Below are 26,320 nucleotides of genomic sequence, written 5' to 3'. Positions count from 1 at the left end.
AAGAAAGAAAGAAAGAAAGAAAGAAAGAAAGAAAGAAAGAAAGAATCTGGCAATAGCCACAATCTGGAATCATACATAAAATATGTAGATTTATAGCATGTCCCATGCTGTGCACTCATGCAAGCTTCTTTATATTAGTGATGTGTCTGCAGGACAAGAGAGCAATTGCCTTTTCTTTTTTTAAATCAGACTGAGGCCACAGCAATAAGTTAAATCTTTCCCACTGCTTTAGATCTCAACCATCCTCTCCAGAGCTGCTCTGTGTCTCATGGGGAAATGTATAAATTGGGAGAACAGGGAAAGGAAAATTAAACTTCTGTCTCCCAAACATTAAAGCCCCAATTGGCCTCCACAATTCCCACTAGTTGTTGTTTCCCCCATATCTAATTGGCTGGCTGTTGCCCAAGGCAGTAAAATGGAACCTCCATAGGCAGTCTATACCTGATTTTCAAATGCTGGGATACACAACAAGGGAAGTTACTGTTGCTTCCATGTCCTCCTTGTAGGCTTTGCAGAACATCCAGCTGATCTGTCTTGGAAACAGTACCAGACCAGAGGGGCCTTAATTCTTGTGCTATTAAGGCTTTTAAATGGGGAAAGAGAGCTGTTATTACATGGTAGAACCTTTAGCAACTTTAGAAAAGGATTCCAGATGAGCATATTTGTCTTTTGCAGCAAAGGTGCCACAGTCTCTGTTGGATTTAGAATTGAATTGGTAAATTTTTATTCTTCCTACTTCTGTCTCATAGAAGTGATTGAGCAGGTCAGCTGACAGTTCCACAAAGTTATGAATGGGCATTTGCTGGCAATAGAGAGCATATGAGAAACTGGGCTGGATCCAGACAGACATTTCTGTGGGCTCAAAGATTTCTGCTGATTATTCTGCCTCCCCCTCTTCAGCTTTTTAAAATGCCTTGCAAAATTCTGTTCCATTTCAGGCTGTCACAGGAAGCTAGTGGATGCAGGAGAACCACGCTATGTGGCAAGAAATGCTGGGGCCTACAGAAATGTTACTCTGGATCCCAGCCATTCTCTTTCTTGACGAAGATGACGAAATCCCATGTCAGAACATGTATCAAAGCCATAGGGAAGGATTTTAGGAAAGATTCAGTCAGACACTGGCCCATGAGCTAGGAAAACAAGGGAATTTTATAGCATTTTTGCTTCATTTCTCAGGAGGCAGGACTAATAAGTATCATAAAATTTGATAGACAAAATGCTAGGAGATAAGGAAATTAGAAGCTCTAAAACCTAGCTGGTCACCGTAGACTACAGGAAGGAATGGCTGACTATGACATTAATAGCTGAGCAATGATTATCTGACGGCTTGTTAAATCTGTACTTGGTCGGGAGTTAACTATTGCTAAATATGGGATGCTGGATGAACTGCTTTGATGTTCCACTCTCTTAAAGTTCCTCCAGTTTTTCCATTCTTCCATCCACCCTATCCCCAGGGTCTCACCTCTCTTACCTTGCCACATACCATCATTGTACTCTGTTTCATCTTGGATGTTTTTTTCTGCAGGTGCCTCAGGGAGACTGGAATAATACGCTGACAAAGGACAAAGACAATGAAATCCCATGTCGACGCATGCGGAGCGGGAGCTATATCAAAGCCATGGGGGATGATGACAGTGAAGACTCTGAAACAAGCCCGAAGCCATCCCCGAAAACTGCAGCACGGAGGCAGAGTTACCTCAAGGCCACTCAGCAGTCACTGAGTGAGCAGAGCACCACCCAGAGGTACTTGCATTTACAGGAGGCCCCCTAGCCAGTTGGTCCTACCTGGATTTTTGGTCACAGTTAAGATGAAACGTGAGCTGTGTCCCTGAGCTCCTTTTCCATATTAACTGCAGAGAAGGCTAAAGGAAAAGGGATGGGCACTTGGGATATGTAGGCTGCAGTAGGAACATTCTGTGAATAGAATCCTACAGTGAGGGATGACATATTTTGCAGGCCATGAAAGGCCCTGTGCTCGACCAGAGTTTTTGTTTAGCCTCCTGTTTTTTAAGGTTCCATTACACATTTCCATTTCCAAGATTCTTCTAGCAGTCAAAAGGACTAGAAACACTTTTTTGATTTCTAAAGAAGAGTGCATTTAATTGCTTTATCATCTCCAGATCCTTTCCTAGTGGTAGTAAAAAATAAGTTTGTCCTAGCAATTTTTTAAAGATCCTTCTTAGGTTAGCTCTACTGGTTTTATTAACCATAGTAATAAGGACCAAGAGCCATTTTTCGTTGCCCCTCTGTCCCCAAGAGACAAGCTGGGAGACTTCTCCCCATCCCCACTCAGTCAGGATGCTCACTGGGGGACTTTGGGCCAGTCCCTTTCTCGCAACTGAACCTACCTAACAAAGTTACGGAAGGAGATCCATGGCTACCACCCAGAGCTACTTGGCAGGAGGGAGACAGAACAATGTAATTTCTCATATACATTTCATATATTAGTCACACCCCGTGGTATCTCAGGTTGGGGTGTTCAGTGGGGGAATCAAGAAACAGTCCAAGAGGGAGCACTTTGTGACCAGGAAGAGAGAAAGGCAGGAGTGTGCCCCAAGAGCACCAAAAGGGTTGAAAACAACCAGTATAGTCTGGCTCCAGTTTAGCCTGGAGAGAAGAGGACTAAGAGGTGATATGATAACCATCTTCAAGTACTTGAAGGGCTGTCATATAGAAGATGGAGCAGAGTTGTTTTCTGTTGCCCCAGAAGGTTGGACCAGAACCAATGAGATGAAATTAATTCAAAAGAATGTTCAGCTAAACATCCGGAAGAAGTTCCTGACAGTTAGAGCGCTTCCTCAGTGGAACAGGCTTCCTCGGGTGGGTTCTCCATCTTTGGAAGTTCTTAAGCAGAGGCTAGATAGTCATCTGACAGAAATGCTGATTTTATGAAGTTAGGCAGATTAGGCAGTTAGGCAGTTAGGGCAGGAAGGGATGTGCCAGTGTTTGTCTCTTGTGGCCCTTCCTTGCATACCCAGGGAATTGCTGATGGCCACTGTGGGATGGTAGGTGAATTTCCTCCAGGCCAGGCTGGATTCTGGAGATGTTTTTTTGGTGGGGGAAATCACTTGGGCATAAAATTGAAGTCACTGTGGGTGGGCAGGTAATTGTGAGTTCCTGCACTGTGCAGAGAATTGGACTAGATGACCCTGGAGGTCCCTTCTAACTCTAAGTCTATGATTCTAAGTCTCTTTGGGGATAAAATGTGCCTCAGACATAGGGAAGTCCTTGGGAATAAAAAGTAGTCCTAGGCAGGATCAAAGACCTGTGATGGGAGGCATGGCTGGAGGAGGAAGAATAAAAGATCAGAGTGGTGGGAAGGGAGAGACCCATCTGGGCAGGAAGTAAGGGAACAGGCAAGGCCTGTGACTTTGGAGGACAGATACAACCAGTCCCTCCCATGGGTTAAGGAGGTAGCATTCCTGGCCAGGAGAGCAATGGATTCCTTTCTCACCTCAGTGCCTCACCCTGTAGTAAGGTTGCAGTAGCTAAGAGGCAGTAAGTCTAGACACCCAGGCAGCCTGGTCAGATAAGGTCTGCCAGACCTATGCCTGGCAATCCTGGGAGTCGGGGGGAGGGTGCATGGGGGGAGGACCATTATGTGACTCAATTATTCCATTTTTGCATGAAAACCTAGAAGTGATGTCACTGTGTTGCACAACACTCTAGGAATTCCCCCAAGGGATGGAGGGAAGGGAGGTGAGTACTTCAGAAGGGAAAGCTTCCTACAAAAAGAGGGCTAGTTCCTTCAGACACAAACATCCATTGACACAATAATGCTCTTTGCATGGTTTTATCTTTACAATAAAATGTTTATTCCTATTCCCAAGAGCAGTAATTAGCCTGCAGCTCTTTATACTTCTCCTGGCCTGTGAACACTGTTTCCTGTCCACAGAGAAGACAAAGATTGTCTTCTAGTCTCCCCATTGTAGTTATGAATAGAACAATGGAAAATCCTACACTTTGCTTCCAGCTTTGTCCTGTCTTCGCCCTGATCTTCCATTTCCAGGGCAAAAACATCTTGACTCTCAGGGAACCTCAGCAAATGCAATAAAGACGGCACCAGGAGAGATTGCTGATGGAGGTGGAAAATGGTCACTCAAGACAATCGCAGGGCTTTACTGGTATTTAAAAATGAGCTCTAGCACCATCTGCCGACCACTCAGGGGGAATTTCTTGGTTTTGTGACACTTGTTTCAGCAAATCTTTGTTGGTCTTAAAGGTGCTACTGGACTCTGATTTTGTTCAGCTCCCCAGAACACTAATCCAAAAAGATTCAAAACCTGCCCAGAAAGGAGCTGGGAGGGTTGTTCCTAAAGTTGCATTTTCCATATGTCTAGGGAAGTGCTGGCAATTCAGCTAGCACAGTCAGGGACTGATAGGTTTTTGTGATTGTACCTTTTGCTGGGGTATGGGGCATAGTCAGGTAAAAGTTGTGGACCAGCCACCAGCCAAAGAGTTCTCTCCCTGGATGTTTGCCAAAAGACTTCATCATTATAATAGCTACATATCTAGATATATTTTATTTATTAAGATATGAACACCATAACACTGATAATAATGATAGACAAAGCAAAGATCCAGGCCTGGGAAGAGAAATAATGAGGCACTCAGGGTCTACAGTTGTAATGGTTTTATTGTTTTATGGTCTTATTAGAATTTATATAGTGAATTTTAATATATCATACACTGCCTAAGCCTATTGGGATGGGGGGGGGGGAGTTATAAATCCAATAAATAAACTGCCCTGTTTGTTTAATAGTTTTCCATGTGTCCAAAGGGGGACAACCCCATAAAACTACAACAATAAAATCAACAGTCCCATCAACCCCACTTTTTAACAATTAACAGTTCAACAACAGAAATGCCCTTTGAAATTAGAGTTCCCAGCTTCCAGGTGAGAGAACATGACCTTCTAGGCAGGGATCGGGTGCAGCTTCTCTCTTTTTACAAGTTGGGCATCACGAAGCAAGTTGAGCACTTCACCTCACAGACTGGTTTGCTGATCCCTGTGTGTGTGCCAAGTCACTTGCAGTTTACGGTGACTCCATGAATGCATTGTCTCCAAATCATCCTTTTGTTACCAGCCTGGGCTGTGGTGTTCCTGATTGAGTCAATCCATCTCATGTTGTCGTCTTATTTTCTTGCTGCCTTCAGCTTTTCCTAGCATTATTGTCTTTTCCAGTGACTCTTGTCTTCTCATAATGGGACCAAAGTACAATAGTCTCAGTTTAGTCATTTTAGCTCCTCAGGCTTGATGTCATCAACAACCCCTTTATGTGTCTTTTTGGTGGTCCGTGGTATCCTCCAATACTACATTTCAAATTAATCAACTTCCTGATATCTTTTTTTTCATTTCCCAACTTTCAGACCCATAGATAGTCATGGGAAACACCATGGTATGAATTCCCTTAATTTTGGTTGTCAGTGAAACATCCTTACACATAAGGGTTCTTTTTCTGGCTCTTTCATGGCTGCCCTTCTCAGTCTCAGTCTCCTTCTGATTATCCCTAGGGGTGACAAATCTTGATTTAGCCACAGGAGGCTATACCATGGCTGGCTCCTCTAGCCTTGCTCTGGGGTTTGGGCCTGCTGCCATGGGGCATTTCAGGATCACATTGTCTGATGAATCAGCTTTCTAGCAGTGACAGTGGGGTTTGTTTTAAACATATTGGTGTTAAAATGTTGGAGATAGGCCTAGCCAAATGAGTTTGAGGAAGCAAGAATACCCCTACAGCTTCATACTTCAATATGAGAAACACAAAAGGTTCAGTGAGCGGCAGATAGTATATTCATGTGGAGCACTATTGCCACCCTGTGGCCATTTTGTGTCTGGCTAGTGTGTGCGCAGAGCTGTTCTGCAGGCTAATAGAAAGCATGCTGCAGGGACATTTGATAGTGTGGTATGCCCACAACTGGGTTTTCAGGGTCTTCGGTACAATGACTTATCTGTACATTTGAGACAGAAAGGGTTAGCTATGCTGCTTGTTGCCTCCTTAAGAACGTCTGCTTGCTTCCTTATAAAAGGGACACAATACCGAGGGACCCCTATTTCTTAAATACAGTAATACGGGAAGGCCCCAAATGGCCCACATTTGTGGTGGGTTGCATTTTGGCCAAGCAAGGCAGATCAATTTCCTTCTAAAGTCCTGAATACTTTTATTTTTGAAATGCATGTTTCTAGCCCATGGAAGCATTGACAAATGCAAATCCTGATTAGGTTTACTTTGAAGTAAGATCCACTGGGTTCAATGGAACTTTCCCCCTAGCTTGTGCACTTATTTCCGAGTTCTTATCCTGGGCACTTTTGAGCCCAACGAAACTTAGCTTTCAAGTAAACACAGAACATCAGGTGGCATGTATGCAATTCTATTCATGCTTGCTTGGAAGTAAACTACAGGAAACTCAGTAGGGACTACTTCTGAGCAAACAATTTGTCTCTACGTTAAAGGGATGTTTCGAGCATTGTGTTTCCACAGAAAATGAAATGGGGACAAAGATCTTTTGCCCCTGAGATCCATGATTCCCACTTTCATCTTGTTAACTGTTCATCATTTCAGTTACCCTGTTTTCATTCTACAGAAGTCTGGACCGGTTAGACTCTGTTGAGATCCTCTTGCCGCCAAAATTCCCAAGCTGGGAGGAAGAATACAACCAGATCACAGAAAACCTCAATGAGTCCAGTTCCATCAGCCAGGTAAGAGCCAGGAGCAGTGGCAGTGAGGCAGCTAGGAGCTGCTTTCAAGTGGGAGGTCACTGGGAGGCTGCAGGAAGGGCTGTTTCCACAAACATAGGAAAAGACCACTTAGGCCGATTCCACGTGGCAGCGGCTGTGCTGGGCCAACACTGGTGCTGCAGAGCTTTATGCTCCACAGCTTTCTATGTCCCCATGGGGGATGCATTTCAGAGCCAGATCTGCTGTGGTGCTGAAATGTGTTCCCCTGGGAAACTCAGTCGCAGCTGACAGGCATGTTTTGCCCACTCTGGGCCTATGCAGGGTGGGGAGGAGCTGGGACTGGGAGGCCTGTCTTTTCCCTGCCTACGCAGGCCTGCCACTGGACAAGCCCCGCTGGCTCTCACTTTTAAAAAGGGAACACAAATTCTTCCACGTCCCCTTCAGGCGAGGCAAATGAGGGCCCGATCCAGGGCAGACCTGGGAGGGGGCCAGCCCACCGGCCTGTGGAAGCGGGGATTAGCCCCACTTCCATATGAGTTCCCTCTCGTCCTTTTCCGCCCATGCAGAATCAGACTGAAGGAGATCACTTTCACACAAGACACTTAAAGCAGTGTCGCCATGACACACCAAGCATGAACATCCTGCCCAAGATTACTACCAATGCAAAAACGATCATTTCCGCTGCATATATTTCACATTTGTCAGCAGCTTTACGGGGTTGTTCTATATTCTCCTTCAGAATCCCCAAATGCTTCCAGACTGACACCTATATTTACTCTCCCATGGATCTCCTTGCCTGGGCGTGTGTGGGAAGCAAAGGGAACTGCGGGCCATTTTAGGATTATTCACGTGTGGTTCTGTGTTTGTTTTTTGTTAGTTGTCTCCATCATTTTCTTAGCTGTCTTGGTGAAGGGTAGTTACAGCAGTGCTTGAATTTTGTGGGGAAAGGTAAAGAGACTTAATAAATCAGGGCCAACTTATGTTCTTCTATTGCCTACTACAAATAACATTTAAGGGAGCAATCACAAGCTCTAGATAAATCTGACTCATTTCTCATTTGCACATTGGGTGTCTCCATTTGTCTGTCTGCAGAACTCTCAGAGAGGGACTTTACTGGTTTCCTTTCTTGTTACATCTCAATGAGGCCCCTGAAATGTTATTTTTGGGAGGGGGGGGATCAGCGGACCATCAGGAGCAGCATAGCAGGCAAAGGGGAAGCTGCGTGGGAGGAGGAAATATCAGAAAATGCTACTCCCTCTTCTGCAAATAGTAATGTTAGAACAAATTTAGAGTCTGGTGACCAACAAACTTTTATTCAAGGTATGAGCTATCATGTGCACACACACTTCCTGAGATACAGTATCATGGAATTAACATAATCAGCTCAGACTTATAGATGGAGTGAGAAGGCAAATTAACACACCGCATAATGAAATTGCCGAGGTTCCAGAGATACATAGGAAAAGACAGAAATCAGGATGGGTTTGCATTCACCTGAGATTGAATTGCACGGTAAACATTTGGCCACAATTTTTAAAAGTGCGAATATCTACATAAAGAGAATAATGGGCAAATAGATAAGCACTTTGTGACAGCAGCTAGCAATGTTGTTCTGCTGGAAGAACTGAACCGTTGGATGTTCAAAAGACCCCCATATTCTATTATGCCCCTTTCTCCAATTACTGCTTCCTAAAGCAAAAAAGTCACAGTTCATTACACTGGCCCTAGTGGTCACTTATGCTCAAATGCAGAATGGAAACTGGGAGTCTTCCACATGCCCACTGCAAATTTGAGATTGGCAAATAAAAAATGGAGCCTGTTTCTAGTTCCAAAGTATTCTGAAGGATATTAGCTGTTAAGAGTTAGGAACTCTCTCAGCTGTAAACCTCCCCAGGAGTTGGAGTGTACACTACTCCCCTATCCTTTCCTCTTTACCTCTTTGATAATTGGAGGAGAGATGGGATTTTTAGCCGTCATGTTAGTAGATTGATGTTTTAATGGGAATTTTAATGGGGTTAGTTGTTGTGATCCACCTTGAGCCTGTTGGGAGAGGTGGGAAATAAATCTACTACTACTACTACTACTACTACTACTACTAATAATAATAATAATAATAATAATAAATGCGATGTCACTCCACTAATATATCCACTTTAAGAATCGTGATGTATATGGTGATTTAACTGAAACTGTTGGGTTTAGAATGGAATTCCTTGGCATCAAACTGCACTTCCCTGAACTTTCTACATGGTCCTCTCTTCAAAAGTTTAGACGGCCAGCTCACAAATGTATTTTGTTGCTTGGTTTCTCCTCACTTGAGAATTTGCAGCAGAGAATGTGACTGCTGAAAGCATTATTTGGTGCTGTAACATAAGTCACCACTCCATGGTCCACACAGCAGTCAAGTGATGTAGGAGCTAAACCAGTGTGGCCATATTAACTGCAATCTCACTTTTCCCGTAACGTGGACTTATCTGGTACCTTTAAAAGAAAATTGACTTGGTTGCTTGAGTATTCATTTCATATTTCTATGGTTCATACTCCTACCAGTTTTAGTAAAAGATGGCCTATGTGCCCAGTCAAGACCATAACCAATAAATAAATAACCTTATTCGTCCTACAACTGCTGCCTCTTTCCTCAAACCATTAAGTGAGTGAGTTGTTCAACAGCAAGGGGGGGGGAGGAATCGGTTGTTGTCCTACTACCAATAGTCTGGCCTACCAATAGTCTGGACTATTGGATACCATCAACAACATTGGTAGGATTTTGGAACAGTGACTGGTGTTGTGAAAACCCAAATATATGCAGGAAGTTACTCATGAAAAACCTTTCTGAAGTGTTTTGGACCAGTGGTCCCCAACCTTTTTATCACCGGGGACCGGTCAACGCTTGACAATTTTACTGAGACCCAGGGGGGTAGTCTTTTGCTGAGGGATGTCGCCACCACCGCCTGAGCCCCTGCTCCACTTACTTTCCTACCGGCGCCCCTGACTTCCCGCCACCCGCTGGGGGGCACTGCTAGCAGCAGCTGCACAGTGCCAGGCCGAGGGGGAGCCCCAGCCATGGCGGCTGCCGGAGAGCACCAAAGGTGAGCCAGTGGCAGAGTGGCAGGGCAGCCCCCGAGGCAGCAGCTGGGGAGGAGGATGAGGAGGAGCTGCGGCCCGGTACCGACAGATCCACGGCCCAGTACCGGTCCCCGGACCGGGGGTTGGGGACCACTGTTTTGGACCACACAGTGTTAGTAGGTGGCTCTCTCATTTGATTAAAAGGCTTCCAAAAGCTGAGGAAAGTCATCTTGAATTGCAGTGCATCCTGGGAAGAGGCAGCAAAGAGTAGTGGGTAGTGCTAGGGACATAATAGGCGACAGGGAACGTGGCAAGACCACAATATAACACTCAAATTTAGTGCAGTCTTTGAATTTGTGATGTTTGCCCATCTTCCACTTGTCTATATGTTGGCCTGTTATCTCTGTAAATGTACTTTGTGACACTCTTTTGAGATCCTCAGAAAAGAGGCTATATTTCATTTCTCCAGTGAGGAGTAATAATCATCAATATTCTGGATGTTCCAAATCAAGACAATTAAACTCATTTCACATATAGATGAATTCTTTTAGCCAGTCCTTTAAGAGGAAGTCATTTATAATCCTTCTAGGTGTCCGGCAATGGACATTCTTCGCATCAGCTTGGTCCTAAAGGCCAGAGTCTCAGAAGCATCTCCCCATCAGTATTCATTTTGAGCGCTTTGCTAAGTTTTGGAACAGACCCAAGAAATAAGCCTTCTCCTTCAGATTACTGAACTGGATATGCTGCTTGATTCCAGGCATTTCATTCACATTTGTAATAAGGATGGGTTTTGTTCAGTCATCAGTGCTGTCAAACAGAGAGCATCGTGAACTATAATAGCGATTCTCAGTGATACTGATGCAATCTTGTATTGAGTCAGCCCATTCATGAGTAATGATCTCAAATTTTGGCAGGGATCTTCTTGAAAATTTCCTAATTGAATGCTATCTGTGAGCAGAACTGTGATATTTTATTCTTTCGGACCTCTTACCAAAAAAGTACTAGATATTCTACTAATGCTTAGTCCCACAATGGTATAGTACAGGGGTAGTCAAACTTCGGCCATGCAGATGTCCATGGACTACAATTCCCAGGAGCCCCTGCCAGCGAATGCTGGCAGGGGCTCCTGGGAATTGTAGTCCATGGACATCTGGAGGGCCGCAGTTTGACTACCCCTCGTATAGGACAACTACAAAAAAAGGACATGCATTACCAAAGAGGCATGTACATCCAAATCACCCACAAATGAAAGTTCGTTTGTATATACAGTAGATGATAAATACCTGTTTTAAATACCCAAATTAGCCTTTATCGTTTTCAACACTATCTCTTATGTACTGCCTGTGTTTTTTTTTAATTGGCAAAGATCATTTGGATACTTTGAATGATTGTTTTTTCATTATACCACATGCACATAACAGCTTTCATTTGTGGATAATTTTACCTCTATTGCAGGCATTTGAAACAGATTCACACCATTTGTGAGCTAATGATGCACTTCTTTCACTGAAAAGAACATGGAAATAGTGGCATGTTTAATGGTGGTACATTAAGAAAACACAAAAATGTACAAAAGATCTTGCATTGACCATGATGTATTAGTTAATCTACCAGTGCACTAAGAACACCTTCATGTTCCATATGAGATTAGTGTGGTGTGGAGAAAGAAGGAGACCTGATGAAACAATTCAAGGACCCACATATCAAACCAACATGCATCAGGCTTAAAACTAACAAAACAAAGTGATTTTTTAACACTTGTAAGAATACGTTATGAAAGGGCCTAGACTGAGGCATAAACAAGATGATGGGAGCAGCCATGCTCATTTCCCAGGTGTTCCCAAGCAAAGGATCTGGAACCTGGGGATGAGAAATGTCCAACTGAGAAATATAATTACTTGTATTATTGAAAGCTTCCCCTTTCCCGCATTGGCCACTATGGAAGACATAATAACAGATGAGGAAGAAGTCAATCTGGTACTATAACACTGCTCAGTGCAGTGTTCTTCTGGAAGCAGAGATGAATTTCTGTAATGTTGAAGGGTCTGTCTCTAACTTTTCCCTGTCTGGGTGAAATGGTTGGGGAAAGACAAATCAGCAGTTTTGGAGAATCTAATTCTTGATTTATATGACAAACGAGTGCAGCTGCCATCTGACGTGAATTCAGCCTTGAAAGTACTGAAATCTTAAACCACTAGAGGTTTCTCCTAAAGCTACTTAAGCTCTTAAGCTCACCGAACGGCCTCATGTGGAGTCAGACCATTGGTCTATCAGAATCATTTACTCAGACTGGCAGTGGCTCTACAGGGTCTCAGGCCACAGTGTTCACTCCTGCTACCTGAACCTTTTAATCAGAGATACTGAAAGCCTGAGACACTTTGCATTCAAAGCAGAGGCTTTACAACTGAGCCACAAGATTCTCTTTTCCTAGCATGATTCTGGTCAGATATGTAGACTAATGAGAATGTCCCTTTGGATAGCCCTGGGGAACGGAAGGGGATAGATGATTTTACAATGGTCAGTCTGTTAAGCCATCTTTCATTTTACAGGGACAAAATAAATCAAGCTGAAGTCCTGATCTGCTTTAAGAATGCATTTATCCTGTGTATGGCTGTTAACAGCCACAGGATCATGGTGCATCTTTTCCTGCACTGGTCTCAGGTGTGCAGTTTGCTTTGAGTAAATCTTCATAATTTGTTTGCATAGTTTGACAAGATAATCAGTAGAGGAGCTGCACTGTGTCTACCTTTGCATAGTAGTTGATCTCAGCCATTGTTTGGCAGGGGCTACTTTCTCTATGGGATATGGATTGTATTGCTATGCTTTCCCATTCTAAGCATGACAATTATGATCACACAGTAGGTTAGTATTGGCCCATATCAGAAGAGGAAGAGCTGGTTTCTATACCCCTTTTCAGTAATCGAAGGGGTCTGATAGTGGCTTACAATTGCCTTGCCTTCCTCTCCCCACAACAAACACCCTGTGAGGTAGGTGAGGCTGAGAGAGTCCTGACAGGACTGGTCAGTCAAAGCAGCACTATCAGGGCTATGATGAGTCCAAGGTCACACAGCTGGCTGCATGCAGGAAAGCAGGGAATCAAACCCAGCATGCCAGATTCGAAGCTGCCTCCCTTAACCACTACACCAAGCTGGCTCTCATATACAGACTCATCTGCCTTTCTTCCCTTTCTCTGTCTGTTCCTGGGTATGATTTCCACTATAAGATTTTGGACCACTCAGCATCATTAGTGGCAACTGGAACTTAAGCTTTTGGTGTAAATTGTGATAGATTGTCTCACTGCCTGGTTTCAGGCTGAAATTTGTCTCATAGTGTTAAATGTGTCCAAGGACTTCATTGACTGGCTTGTAGAGTTTTGTCTTGTCATGCTTTGTCAACTGTCCTAGGAGCTGTGGGTTATTCTGCTGCTCCATGCAGGGTGAAACTGTTGTATGGTTGTTATTAGTCGGGGTCTCCTGTGAAGTGCTTCTGTACTGAAACAGTGAGTCCCCCATTCCTTGTGCTTTAATCTTCTCCAACTCTTTCTTCCAGATATTTGGACAGTCCTCCTTTATTCCACAGATATTTACGCAAGGAGAGCAGGTACTAACCATCTTCTGCTGCCCTTTATGTGGGTATTCAGGTCCTTGTGCAGTTAAAGTGAGCTGCCTTTTAAGGATGAATCATGGCTATATGCCTAAGCTTGTTGAGCAAAGGGTGAGATGACTGGAAGGAGCAGAAACACAAAACATCCCCATGGATATTTCAAGGTGGTTTATTGCTGTGAGAGATTCTCTGTTGCCTTTTAGTACTGTGGTAAAGCAGGCAGAGATTGTTCTTTGATGAGGCCAAATCTGCCTAAAAGTCAGTAGATTGGAATGAGATTCTTGACTCCAGATGCCATATTTAGGCTCTGGTAAAAGGTCTGGAAGCTTAGAGGGAAGGCAAATAAAGTTAGGGGGGTTAATTAAACAAGTGACTCTAGTTGCTCTGGTTTTTTTAGTTGAGTATCGATATAGATATAGATATAGATATAGATATAGATATAGATATAGATATAGATATAGATAAAATTGATGACAGGACTCTTCCAAAGGAATTAGTATCGGCTGCATTTGTTTTTTGTTGGCTTGTTTGTTTTTTGGTGACAGACACCAAATTTGCATAGTTATTTCGAGAGGAAGAAAGGATCTCACCAGAGAGTCTATATAGGACAGGTGCTAAGGATGGGGAGATGAATACCCAAGATACCTTTTCTGCTTATTCAAGTATTTTGTGTTAAATCTTGTGGCTTTAGTGAAAAATAATAGGAGAAACTCTTCCTAGTTGCAACTACAATTACAGGTTTAGATTATCAGATGTGGGAGTCTTACCAGGAAACACAACCAAAATCTTGGTTTGAGCATCACAGAGTGATTAATTTTCTGCAAAGCTCTTTTTTCACAAGTTTATCTAGGCGCTTTCACCTCCTCATTCATGGAATTTCCATGTGCCCATTCTTTGAGGATCTCAAATCACTTTATGGCACCCAGGAACTAGATCCCACAGTGCTCCTACACAGAGGAAAGCATTGGTTTGTGGAAACAGTAGATCGCAAGGAAAAAAGCAAGCATCTTTTATCACCTATTAGCCTTGCGTTTCATACCCTCCCTTACAAAATTAATATATTTGCAAACATGACTAGTGCATTCAAATTAAAGAGGCCCCATAAGACGTGTGGAGCCAAAAGAACTTTTGACAGAAAAGATAACCAATGGTGTTTCCACAGGCAAGAGAGGTGGAGCTGAATGACCAGTACGAGGGCCTGTGTGAATCCACCTACAGCGAAGCGGAGTCGGCAGCTGTGGAGGTGTTGGATCTGCCTCTTCCCAGTTACTTTCGCTCACGGAGCCACAGCTACCTCCGAGCCATTCAGGCAGGTTGCTCCCAGGAAGAGGACACCGTCTCTGTCCGGTCCATCTCTCCACCCCCCGCCAACAGCATCAGCGGGAGTCGGACGCTTCCCAGCAACAGTAAGCAAACAGTTTACTCTCTATTTTTCGATTTGTGTGCATCTGTGGGCTTCAGCTTTGAGAAGATAATTATGGCTGGTTAATGTTGTTCAAGTGAAATACCAGTTGAATTCTGAGCTGGGTTTTGGTTACTCGTGTTTTGATTAAATGTTTTCCACTTTCACTGTACCCACTAGCATGTTTTTCCTACGCATTGAGAGCTGGTACTGCCAGTGGTTCACTAGCCAACTGGGAATGAAAATCACTAAACACATTCTAGCCATAGTTAGATATTTTTAAGGCAGCTATTTGGGAGTAGAAGAAGAAGAAAAGTTGTTTTTTAAATGCCGCTTTTCTCTAACCGAAGGAGTCTTAAAGCAGCTTACATTTGTCTTCCCCTTCCTCTCTCCACAACAGACACCCTTTGAGGGTAGGTGAAGCTGAGAGAGCCCTGATATTACAGTTTTCTCAGTGCTGTGGTGAGCACAAGGTCACCAAGCTGACTGCATGTGGGAGAGCGCAGAATCAAACCCGGCTTACCAGATTAGAAGTCCACACTCCTAATCACTACACCAAACTGGCTCTCCAGGAGGAAATTCCTTCCAGCACAATGGAGCATATGAGGAGGCATACAGTAGGCTGGGCTGCATAGCTGCAGTTCTGTAGGATGTTTACCTTTCTTAATACCATTGTAACAAGGAGTCTTGGCACAGTTTACAGGGGGTGCTGTCCGGGCCTGTCCGGCCCTCCAAGATGACAGGCAGCGGGCCAATCCGGATGCGCCCAGCTTTGCTGGGCGTGTCCGGATTGGGCCGGCCCCTGGAGCACCCTCCTCCAGGAGCTGACCATGCCACCCTCCATTTGGGCCCTCCAGTTAGGAGGCCACACACCTGGGTAGGCAGCACTCTTCCCGGACGGAAAGGGGCCAGGGATGCCTTCCCTGGTGCCCACCAACCACATCCACCATCTTGCAGAGGTGCCCGTCCTCCCCCCGGTGGAGGACGCGTGCTTGCCGGGGGGGGGGGGTGGGCAGGATTTCCCCGCAGCCCGCCAAGCCCACGTGCTTGCCGGCAGGAGGGTGGGCAGGCCTTCCCTGCGGCCTGCCGAGCACACCTCTGGCAAGCAAGAGCCTTTTATAGGACAAAGGCCTACTCAGCAGAGGGCGGAGCTAGTAGTCACTCCCAGGACAGTCATTTAATTATGGCAGCCATCGCCTATTCTCAAAACCTTAAACACACTCAACAACATTAGGGACATCTGCCCTAACTGAAAAAACAGTTGAGGGCTAGATTCATGTACAAGGCAGGAAAGGGTAAGCATCTTTTCTTTATATGAAGGAGGAGCGGTTCCATTCACTTCCTTTTGTACCACATTGCAAGCTATCTTGAAACAATACATTGATCTGCGGAAGAAGATGTGTACATACGTATAAATTGGGCTGTTAGATACTCTGATGGAGATTTTCTGTTTTAGACTCTAGACATTTAGAATTAGGCTCCAATACCATCAGGAGTGTGTTTCAACTGGCTTCATTGGAACTGTAGGCCCTTAGTGGGGCTGGATTTAATTTTCCCTCCTAGATGGGCCAAAAGAGATTATGTTGTGAAGGGATAACCATGAACTCGACCTGAAGGCAAGGCTGAAACAGGGGTGACATATCTCAAAGAAAATGCCACCTCCAGCACTTCCTTCCCAAATGACGGAATTTTAAGGCCTCGCTGGATTAAGTGTGATTGAAAGACTGGGAGGCTCATCGAGTAACTTGTGTCCTTATAAATATACATAGCAGAAGCCCTAAAGCTTTATCAAAGTTACCGCTTCTTGGAAATCACTTCCACTTATTTCAGTGGAGCTTATTTCCAAGTAAGTGCATTTAAGGTTGATGTCAAGCAATACGATTATATGCATATATTTTATGCATTTTAATATGAAATCATGAGATTGCATTCAGTTTTATCCCAGGGAGCCTGCTCCTTAGTTTGCAATCACATGTGCACTTATTTGGGTGTGAATCCCAATGAATCCATAAAACTGTTGAGGGGAAATATATATAAAAACTGTTCATAGTAAATCTCCTGTTCTGAACTGGCTGTTTTATTCATTCCTGTGCACACAGCTCTTGTTTGGCCCAGTTTCCCAGGAAAGACAAGAAAGCAAACTATTGTTTGTGACTCAGATGGAGTGGCAAAGTATGATTCCTTGTGAAGTGATGCATTTGCAAACTACATGCAAAAAGAGACGTAGAGGGTAATCTTGAAGATGCCCTAAGACTTGTTCTGTAATTGTGGTTTCCTTTTTGGTGAGATTCATAGCAGTCCATTGTCTTGGACCTGAAATATTTCCTTGTGCACAAGAAGGACTGTGGCTCTTGCTGTTGTGTGAGGCTAAAAGAATGTAGATGACTGTGTTAAAACTGTGAGGTGTATCATCATGATGTGTGTTGCAAAGAAATCAGTTCAGGCTGCAATCAGCACGGGATTGGTTGCTCTTAAAGGTTTGTCAGTGAGACTAGCTCACTTCTGTTAAGGACACTTTTTCTCCTCTTCGATAAAATAGGAAAAGGGTTCCGTCAGCCCAACAAGATCAGCTCCACATCCCCTCTCATACCTAGAGAGGCTATGACAGTTTACTACACATTGGACAGCATCAGCATGCTTGTATATTGTACTGTAATCAAATTTCTTCCCAAGCACAGTTAGATCCAAAAGCATTCCCCTGTCCCACCCAAACTTGGATTTCTGTCTGTTTCCAAGCAGAGACCCTGGGTCTTTAAGAGCTGCATAACAAGAGCATTTCCACAGGTATAGATTTCCCTACCAAGGAGATGCAACAGTGGCGAAAATGACATTATTGGGTGTGGGGGTGTTTCAGTTATCCTAACAGTGATGTCTGTCTTTTATTAAAAACTTTGTAGCTCTGGAATATATTGAGTTCTGCTCCACTGCTTCATTAGACCATTTTCACCTTTGGAAGAGAATTCCAGCTTGACCTGTCAACAGGGAGCAATGAAGGTTGGGTGAACACTGGGATGTGAAGGGTAGCAGCTGCACTCTTTTCAAGTACCATAAAGTTTGCAAAGAGACAAGTAGCAGGTGAAGACATAGGCTCTGTGCACATGACACCAGTTTTCTGTGGAGCTCTCATGGCTGCTGAAAATACAGAAGCAATGAAGCTTTCCTATCATTCTCACCCCACCCCCCTGCCCACACAGGGCTTTTCTTCCAGACTTTTAAGTAGATCACATTCTAACCACCTGCTGCAACAATGTACTATTTGCCAGCTTGAGATTTGTTTGTTTTAAACTACATCTCTTGCCCTTTTCATTACAAATATGTAAAGAAGAATATACAACCTCCACCTTTCCCTATATCACTCTGCAACAAAATGGGCTAATGATTTTTTTAATGGAACCTGTGAACTGGTATACTGTTGCAATAGACTGTTTTAATGTTATAGTGAGCCAGCAGCTTCCATCTTTTTACAGCCCTCCATGGTGGGGTAGAAATGGCAGCCATAGGGACTGAAGCAACAAAAATCGTGCTGATGTTAGCAGAAGTTGCAAAAACGGATGTCTTCTTATCCACACCCGTCCAAAAGGATCACTTTGACCGCCATCACTCTAAAAAGAGCATACCAAATCAGGTCTGGGAAAGATCACACTAAAGCAGGGGCAACTACAGAAACAGGATGAATAGACAATGACATCACATGAATAATCCCCCAAACAGCATTGCAGTGAGGAAGCCACGGCTCAGCAAAGCATCTTTGTGAAAATAGTCTCAATGACAACAAAAGCCACAGTGCTTAAGTCAAAAGAAGAAACAGTGTTTGTGGCAGTGTGTAAGGCCCAGGGGATTGTGGGTGCTGGAAATATGAGGAAAGGACATAGAACAAGCAGCTTAATGAGCTTTGTGTGAATGCATAAGGATATGTTCACAAAGGAATGCCAAGGAAGCTGGTGGGTAGTTGTTTATGCAATTCCGAGGGTGGAGGAGAGTCATTTTAAACCGCACGTACAATCTAGTTCAAGTGGCTTTTTCATTCTGTGTTCCATTTCACTTTTTGTACAGTGCCTAGTTGTTAAGACATTTTTTGCATAGTAGGATTTGTATTATTAACATGTAAGAAGCTGAAATATTACAGTTCTGCACTCTCATTTGACCTTTCTTTCTTGCTGGCTTTTCCAGCCATTTGCATTCCATTCTTTATTTCTTCCCCCCCACCCCCACGTCTTCCTTGTGAAAACAGAGTCTCCTACTCACTGCAAACTAAAGCCTGTGTTGTGTTGGGCAGGCAAAATTTAACAACCGTCAAATATTTGATAAGCCACACAATGTTCCAATTCTTTCTGTAACTTCAGATTTAGGTTGCACACGATATGTGAGTTAGCTCAGGTCTGACAGCCAGGAAGACAGATGAATACCTTCCCTGGATCGCGCCACAGACAGAGCCTTTGTGCCTTGATCACTGTAAGGCTAAGGAGGGGGTTAATAATGAGCCCAACAGCTCTCATGTAATTGATTGAAAAAATTTTGATAGCCACTTTGAATCTCTGGCTTCAATAAAGAAATCCAGGGTGCTTCTGACAGTGTTTCAGCGGGGGGGGGGGGTATCATTTTGTTTAGTTACCTCCTTTGTGAGGAGGAGATAATATGTGCTGGAACCCACATTATGCTGGGAAACAAACAGCATCTGGAAGAAGGGGATATTTCCCCATTGCTGAATGTGGACCTGCCGCCCTCTAGACTCAGTGCTTGGGGTAGACTGATTTGGACTGTCATGGTACATGCAAATCCAAAGCCCCCTGAGCACTAGGAGAACATTCATTATCAGTTAATAAATAGCATTACTTTACAGGTATAATACTTCTGTACTTTAGAGCAGGGGTAGTCAACCTGTGCTCCTCCAGATGTCCATGGACTCCAATTCCCATGAGCCCCTGCCAGCTTTGCTTGACATCTGGAGGACTACAGGTTGACTACCCCTGCTTTAGAGAATCTACTATGGACTAGAGATGTGCAAAAGAAACCCTTCAGGTTTGGCTATATTGAACCTGAAAAAAATTAGTATTTCCAAATATTCCTGAATCTCAATACTGGTATGATATTTGAATTTGGTAAATATTCAAGAATGCCAGTTCTTTTCCACTCCATTATAGCCTAGGGAACCATTCTAGTCAGTCCCCATAGGCTATAATGGAGAATCAATCTGGGCATATCTGGTGCTGTGAAGGAAGACCTGTTTTTTGAGTTAGACACACCAAATTTGCAGCATAACTTCTGGTGCCTCTTCTCTATCTCCCCCCCACCCCACCGCCGCATTATTTTTTTAAAAGATTAGACCAATGGGTCCAATTCTATGGATCCCCAAAGAAGGTGTCCCCATCCTCCATTATTTCCACTGGAGGAAAAAAGGCATTTAAACTTTAAAGGGAACAGAGTCTTTGTAAAATGTAGATGCTTTTTGCAAATAGCAGCACAAGTGAATTCCCAAGGTATTTAAAAGGCTTGCAGTCCCTCTAAATTCTTTTTGTAAGCTGAGTTTACTCCAAAGACATTTAAAGGGACTGAGAACTCTTTAAAAACACTTCAACTGCAGCTATTATTGTTATTGTTGTTGTTGCCTGCCCTATCTGGCGGTCCAAAAAATCCCAACTATTTTGAGGATTTTGGGGGCCTCGGCCATTTCAAATAGTTGAAAAAATAGCTATAAATAAATAAATCTGGTGGAATGAATGCCCCAAAAATACTGACAAGGTAGTTGAAGGGTATGTTTTTAGCTCAGATTAGCTGAATGGACACTCCTGCTATGAATTTGCAACCAGCAGTCTCAGGGCCAAATCCAGCCCCATGAGGACATACAATTTGCCCTCTCGAGTGACAACTGCAAGGATTGTGGACTGTGACTATTATGAGACTTCCTGGCAGTCCACTTTGGGAAGGAGCATCTTGGCCTATGAACTTCTGTCACCTCCTCGAAGAGGGCCTTCAATAGTGTTAGACCAGTGATGCATGATGAAGAACTGGTACATTCTCAAACTTGAAAGATATTATCGGAATTTTGTAGCAAGTGTGCCATTTCAGGAAGGGGCGAGATTCAGTAGATGGAGGCTAGATTAATGACAAAGTTCAGGGACCTGTTCTTTGATTATTCAAGGTGATCTTTTAAAAGTGTATTTTAAGAGCATTTGCTGTGGTTGCTTTTTAATGCATCATCCATCACAAGCACAGATGCAGGAGCTCCTGAGGAGTAATCACATATTCCTCAACTTTATGCTTTCTGCTGAGGTTTCATCAGAAGGGCAGGAGCCCATCGTGTCTAGAAGGCATAGATAAAGTTGGATATTCTAAGTCGTTTATTCCCTTTATAACACAGGAAGTGGCCTGAATAACCCACCTTAGCCCGAGCTGGTCAGAACTAGGCTGCTAAACAGATTTGGCCATGGCTAGTATTTGGATGGGAGACCACCAAGGAAGCCAGGGGTTGCTACTGGGAGGAAGACAAGGGCAAACCACCTCTGAATGTCTCTTGCCTTCAAAACCTTATGGAGGTCACCATAGGTTGGCTGTGACTTAATGGGTTAGGAAACATCTCTGAGCTTATGCAGAGTGCCCTCTCAACTCTGAACAATCACAGCTAGCTCTCACATTAATGAAGTTAAAAAGGAGTGTCAAAAGATCTTGAACTCCAACAATATCCCATTTGTTCTAAGCACTGATCCGTGATTCTGTGTCTTAAGCATAAGGTGACCAGATTTGAAGGGAGGTAAGGCGGGACGCGGTGGCCCTCCTTCCCTCCCTCCCTCCAGCAGGGCTCACCATCGCTTGCCAAGCACGTCTCCTGCGAGCCCGTTGGTTTCCCGCCTGCACGGTTGGCGCAGGTCAGGTGGGGGCAGAGGGCGGCCTCTGCCTGGCGCGCCTGTGCAGGCCAGTCACAAGGTCAGCCAGGGCAGAGCACCGCTGCCGGCCATCCTACTGGCTGGGGGGCAGGGAGGCAGGCAGGCATGCAGGCAGGCAGGGGGCTCCGGCTGGGTCATGGCTGCGGCAAGAGGCAGCAGCAAGAGGTAGACGGCAGCGGCAGCGAGGAAGCGGGATTTTGGGAAACTCCAGCGGGATGCGGAGCAAAAGATGGCTGCTCAGTCCTTGTGAGCATTCTGTGTATCTGGACACAAGTCTGTATGCCACCAATAAAGCATCTGAGGGTCCATATTGAGCAGCAGCCCAGATGTGTGAAAATACAGGCAAAGAACAACCTCGGCAGCCATCTGTGAGAAGTTGAAGTCCCACAAAGAGGCCCGTTACTAGTTGCATCAGCCAGAAATGACCCCGCGGTGCCTTTCATGGCAGCAGTAATTATTTTCCCGCTTCAAGATTTTCTTCTTCTTTTTGACCTAGATTCCATCTTCCAGAAATAACTTTCTCTGAAAACAGGCCAGAGATTATGCAGTTTTTACGCAAACACCCATAAGCTATGCAATCTTTTCGTTTAATTTTCTCCCTGGATCTATGTGGAAGAAAGAGAGGAAGAGAAATATTGCACAGGGTATATTGAGGTTTGCAAAGAGAAGCTACTTACTTATATCACAGCAGTATTCCTGTGTGATGTATATTTCATCCATAATCTCTGGGTGGGCAAACATGTTCTTTATTTCCCCAGATTACAGCATTGTTATGAAATGTGACCAGACAGGATCCTTACATCTTGATCAGTAAAGCTGGCAGAGCTGTGCTTTGCTAGTAAGATTCTAGCCAGAGTGCAATTTGGCAGTTTTTCATAAATATGCTCTTTATTTCTCTCACTATCTTGCCCGTCCAGTCCTCCAGCCAGATTCAATCACAGGGAAGTACTGGGTAGCATATACTGGATCCTTTTTTAAAGTATACTGATAGCAGAATGTATAGTTATGACTAGGGTCAGTTCACACTCAATGATAGCCCACAATGGAAAACGTCAACCCTTAACAGCACATACACATGTGCAGGCAGTGTTTGAGAGAACCACCCTTTCTCCATTGTGGCTGATTTGGTAGCCACAATAATAGAGCGTGTTCATTTGCTGCTTTGTTACAGCACTTTCACACCCATTAAATAATGCCTATGTCCACAAATCTCAGATGATCACACATACCACATGCAGATTCATGGTGTTCATCAGAAATATAATACACAAATGGGGGCATGGTATGAAGGGAAACCATGGATTTACCGGGTGACTTGGACAAAACAGCTGTACTTTCATATCTCTGACTGAATTGTAATTTATTTTTGTTTATTCTCAAATGTATATACCACCCCTCTCTGTGGCCAGATTCAGAGCCATTTACAGCATGTTAAAATCAGTTTAAAAAACAATAATGTTGAAAAAGATCAGGACTTTAAAGCATTTGGGGGCATACTTAAATAGTGGGGTCAGTGATGAACGGGGAGAAAGTGATGAACAATACACAATGTAGAACAGGAAATGTAGCCACATGCTTTAGCTCGTGTTCAATATATGTATCTCCACTATCCCTCGGGATGTAAAGATTTGTTTTTTTAAAGATTATGCAGTCACAAAAAGCAGTAACCTTTTTCGTGTTTTTCTGCTAGAGTTTTGCAGGATGTGGGATTTTAGAATGATTTCCAAAACTACAAGGGCTCTATGGGCCTTTAATAGTGACACTCCTGCCATATTGTCTTTCTGGCATGCAACATCAGTTGTCTTAGCAGTCCTTTTGGCTTGTGTCTGTATTTTACAGTGAAACTATCTCATGTGCTTTCTGATCCATCTCTACCCTGCACAGCCTTCTGGCCATCTGGTTACCTTATGTTACACAGTTATTTAACCCTAATGGTGCCAAACAGAGTTTTCCAACTGCTGTTGTCTAAGCACAGGAGCTACCTGGCACCTATGACAACAGTGTTATTTTCTCTACTATTGTAGACTGGAGTTGCTGGGCTCTGGCCTGACAATCAATGCATAGGTTAGCCATCCAGTGCCTCAAAAGGGATGGTGGAGTATCTATATCTTGAAGACTAATCCGAGGAAAGCAGAAGTTCCATGGGTGCGGATGTGCTCTTTGTAGTGCCTTGTAAAATGACACAAGTTGGTCTGTGCCTTCTTCAGAGCTTTTGGGGCATATGTGCATACAATGGGGAAGCTGCATTGCTCAGTGTTTCACATTTCTACTCAGGCTCATATGCTCCACACTGAACCTAATGTCTGCTGACCTAAACACAATGGATAGGATTGTCCATGGTGCCTCCATACACTGCATGGATCCTATTTTAGGCCACATCTCCTGTGCTTCTGATAGGGTACAAAGGTGTCCAAAAGGGAGAGACCCCCCAAAAAAGGGAGAGACCCCCATGTAATCATTTGTTTAAAGAGAGAAATACCTCAGCTCTGTTTTATTACATAGTCAGCCTACATAATTAGTTGTCCCTATGCTGTATATTTTATATATCTAAAACATTTCTGTGTCATCTTTCCATCCGGCTGAGGATTCCCCAAAACTGCAAACATTCAAACATTTAAAACATTTGGGCATTAAAATATTTCAAACATCAAAACAGTGTTTAAAATGCAAATACAACAATTAAATATAGAAACACATACAAACACACAAACACGGAAGAGGGCTAGTAACGGTTAGTGCGGGAACGTCAAGCAAAAAACAAAACCTTGCATCCCTTGACTGATTGAGCTGATGTGCATTGTTCTCACTTTTTCAGTCAATTGTTATACTGTACAAGAAATCTCATGTCCTTACTCAACTATTGCATAGAATCAAGTTCCGATATGTTGTATTTGACTGGTACTTATTTATTTATTTATTTATTTATTTATTTAGATTTATATACCGCCCTCCCCGAAGGCTCAGGGCGGTTTACATTAAAACTAATCAACGATACATGAAACAGTCTTCGTTAAAACATACAGTAAATAATAACAGTGGTTGTAACCATATAACAGAATAATGTAACAGTATAACAGTATAATAAAATAATATAACGATGGAACGGTGCAATACCACAACAGGTCCAGAGCGCTCTGGTGGAGTTCTGGGAGGAAGGGGGGAAATGGGGGGAGGGGGGGAGCGGGGGCCCTTCATTCGCTGTTGGTGGTGCCTGGTCTCAACCAAATGCCTGGCGGAGGAGCTCCTTTTTGCAGGCCCTGCGGAACTGTTTAAGCTCCGTCAGGGCCCTGATCTCCTCCGGGAGCTCATTCCACCAGGTGGGGGCCAGTACAGAGAATGCTCTGGCCCTGGTCGAGACCAGGCGGACTTCTTTAGGGCCAGGGACCATTAGCCGGTTGGTGGCGGTGGAGCGCAGAGCTCTTTTAGGGGCATAGGCAGGGAGGCGGTCCCTCAGGTACACTGGGCCCTGACCGTGAATGGCCTTGAAGGTAATTACCAGAACCTTTAGTCTGATCCGGAATTCAACTGGCAACCACTGCAGTTGGTGGAGAATGGGCCGGATGTGGGACCTCCACGGTGTTGCTGTGAGGATCCTGGCCGCTGCGTTTTGGACCAGCTGTAGTTTCCGGGTCAAGGCTAAGGGCAGGCCTGCGTAGAGCGAGTTACAGAAGTCCAGTCTAGAGGTGACCGTCGCATGGATCACTGTGGCTAGGTGTTCCGGGGCCAGGTAGGGCGCTAGTAGTTTGGCTTGGCGGAGATGGTAAAATGCCAGCCGCGCTACCTTTGTGATCTGGGCTTCCATTGTAAGGGAAGTATCCAGAATCACGCCTAGGTTCCTGGCGGAGTGAGCCGTAGAGAGCTGTACTCCATCCAGGGCAGGCAGGCACGCTTCCTCGCATGGGCCCTTCCTACCCAGCCACAGGACCTCCGTCTTTGAAGGATTGAGCTTCAGACGACTCTGCTTCAGCCATCTCGTCACTGCTTCCAGGCAGCTGGCTAATGCTTCTGGGGGGGAGTCAGGGCGGCCATCCATCAGGAGGAAGAGCTGGGTGTCATCGGCATATTGATGACAACCCAGCCCAAACCTCCGTACCAGTTGTGCGAGAGGGCGCATAAAGATATTGAATAGGATAGGAGAGAGGACCGCTCCTTGTGGGACTCCACAAGTAAGTTGACGACGGTCTGATGTTTTGTCTCCAATTGCAACCCTCTGTCCACTTAACCTTGGAGGCGGTGCGGGATCAGGGATCGTGGCGGCAGCTGTGCCCTGGGATCTCCAAGAGTTGACTGAATAGCTGAATACAACAATACCTTGTACTTAAACTGGTGGCTTGAAAAATATGCCGTGTTTTTACCCAAACAGCATATCTATTGCAGTTCAGTAGGTATATATACTGAGGTTGCATGAATCCCAAGCACATATTGATTGTTGTCTGTGTATTTTACTCCCTCTCTCTTTCACACACACATATCATTTTGAGATCCTCAAGAAAAGCATGTATTGAATTTATCAGCAGCTGTACTCTGCTTGCTGTTAATGAAAAAGGTGCTATCCTTGTAAATCGGGGGGGGGGGGGGGGGGGTAAAAACCACCAGGAAAGTCTATTAATTCCTAAAGTAGTCTGTTGTCAGATCATCTTTTTCCTGTTGGTTTGGTTTTAGGCTTATGGCTTCTGCTCTCCAGCACTGGAA

At 44.3% G+C, this 26,320-nt stretch overlaps 1 protein-coding gene across 5 annotated transcripts in view; it reads left to right on the top strand.

Moving 5' to 3' along the window:
- The window catches only part of DLGAP4 (DLG associated protein 4), a 360,647-nt gene that overhangs the window by 272,480 nt on the left and 61,847 nt on the right, over window positions 1-26,320 (top strand). For 4 of the 5 annotated variants that reach the window (XM_077335345.1, XM_077335344.1, XM_077335346.1 and 1 more), the window contains 4 exons: window positions 1,526-1,743; window positions 6,583-6,697; window positions 13,292-13,342; window positions 14,508-14,751. In XM_077335345.1, the coding sequence (XP_077191460.1) occupies window positions 1,526-1,743; window positions 6,583-6,697; window positions 13,292-13,342; window positions 14,508-14,751 (628 nt within the window). The remainder of the gene's footprint in view (window positions 1-1,525; window positions 1,744-6,582; window positions 6,698-13,291; window positions 13,343-14,507; window positions 14,752-26,320) is intronic. The other variant, XM_077335347.1, reaches the window with a different exon arrangement.

Source organism: Paroedura picta, chromosome 4, assembly GCF_049243985.1.
Source record: "Paroedura picta isolate Pp20150507F chromosome 4, Ppicta_v3.0, whole genome shotgun sequence".
Classification (NCBI taxonomy): domain Eukaryota; kingdom Metazoa; phylum Chordata; class Lepidosauria; order Squamata; family Gekkonidae; genus Paroedura; species Paroedura picta.
This window is presented reverse-complemented; position numbering and strand designations above follow the sequence as displayed.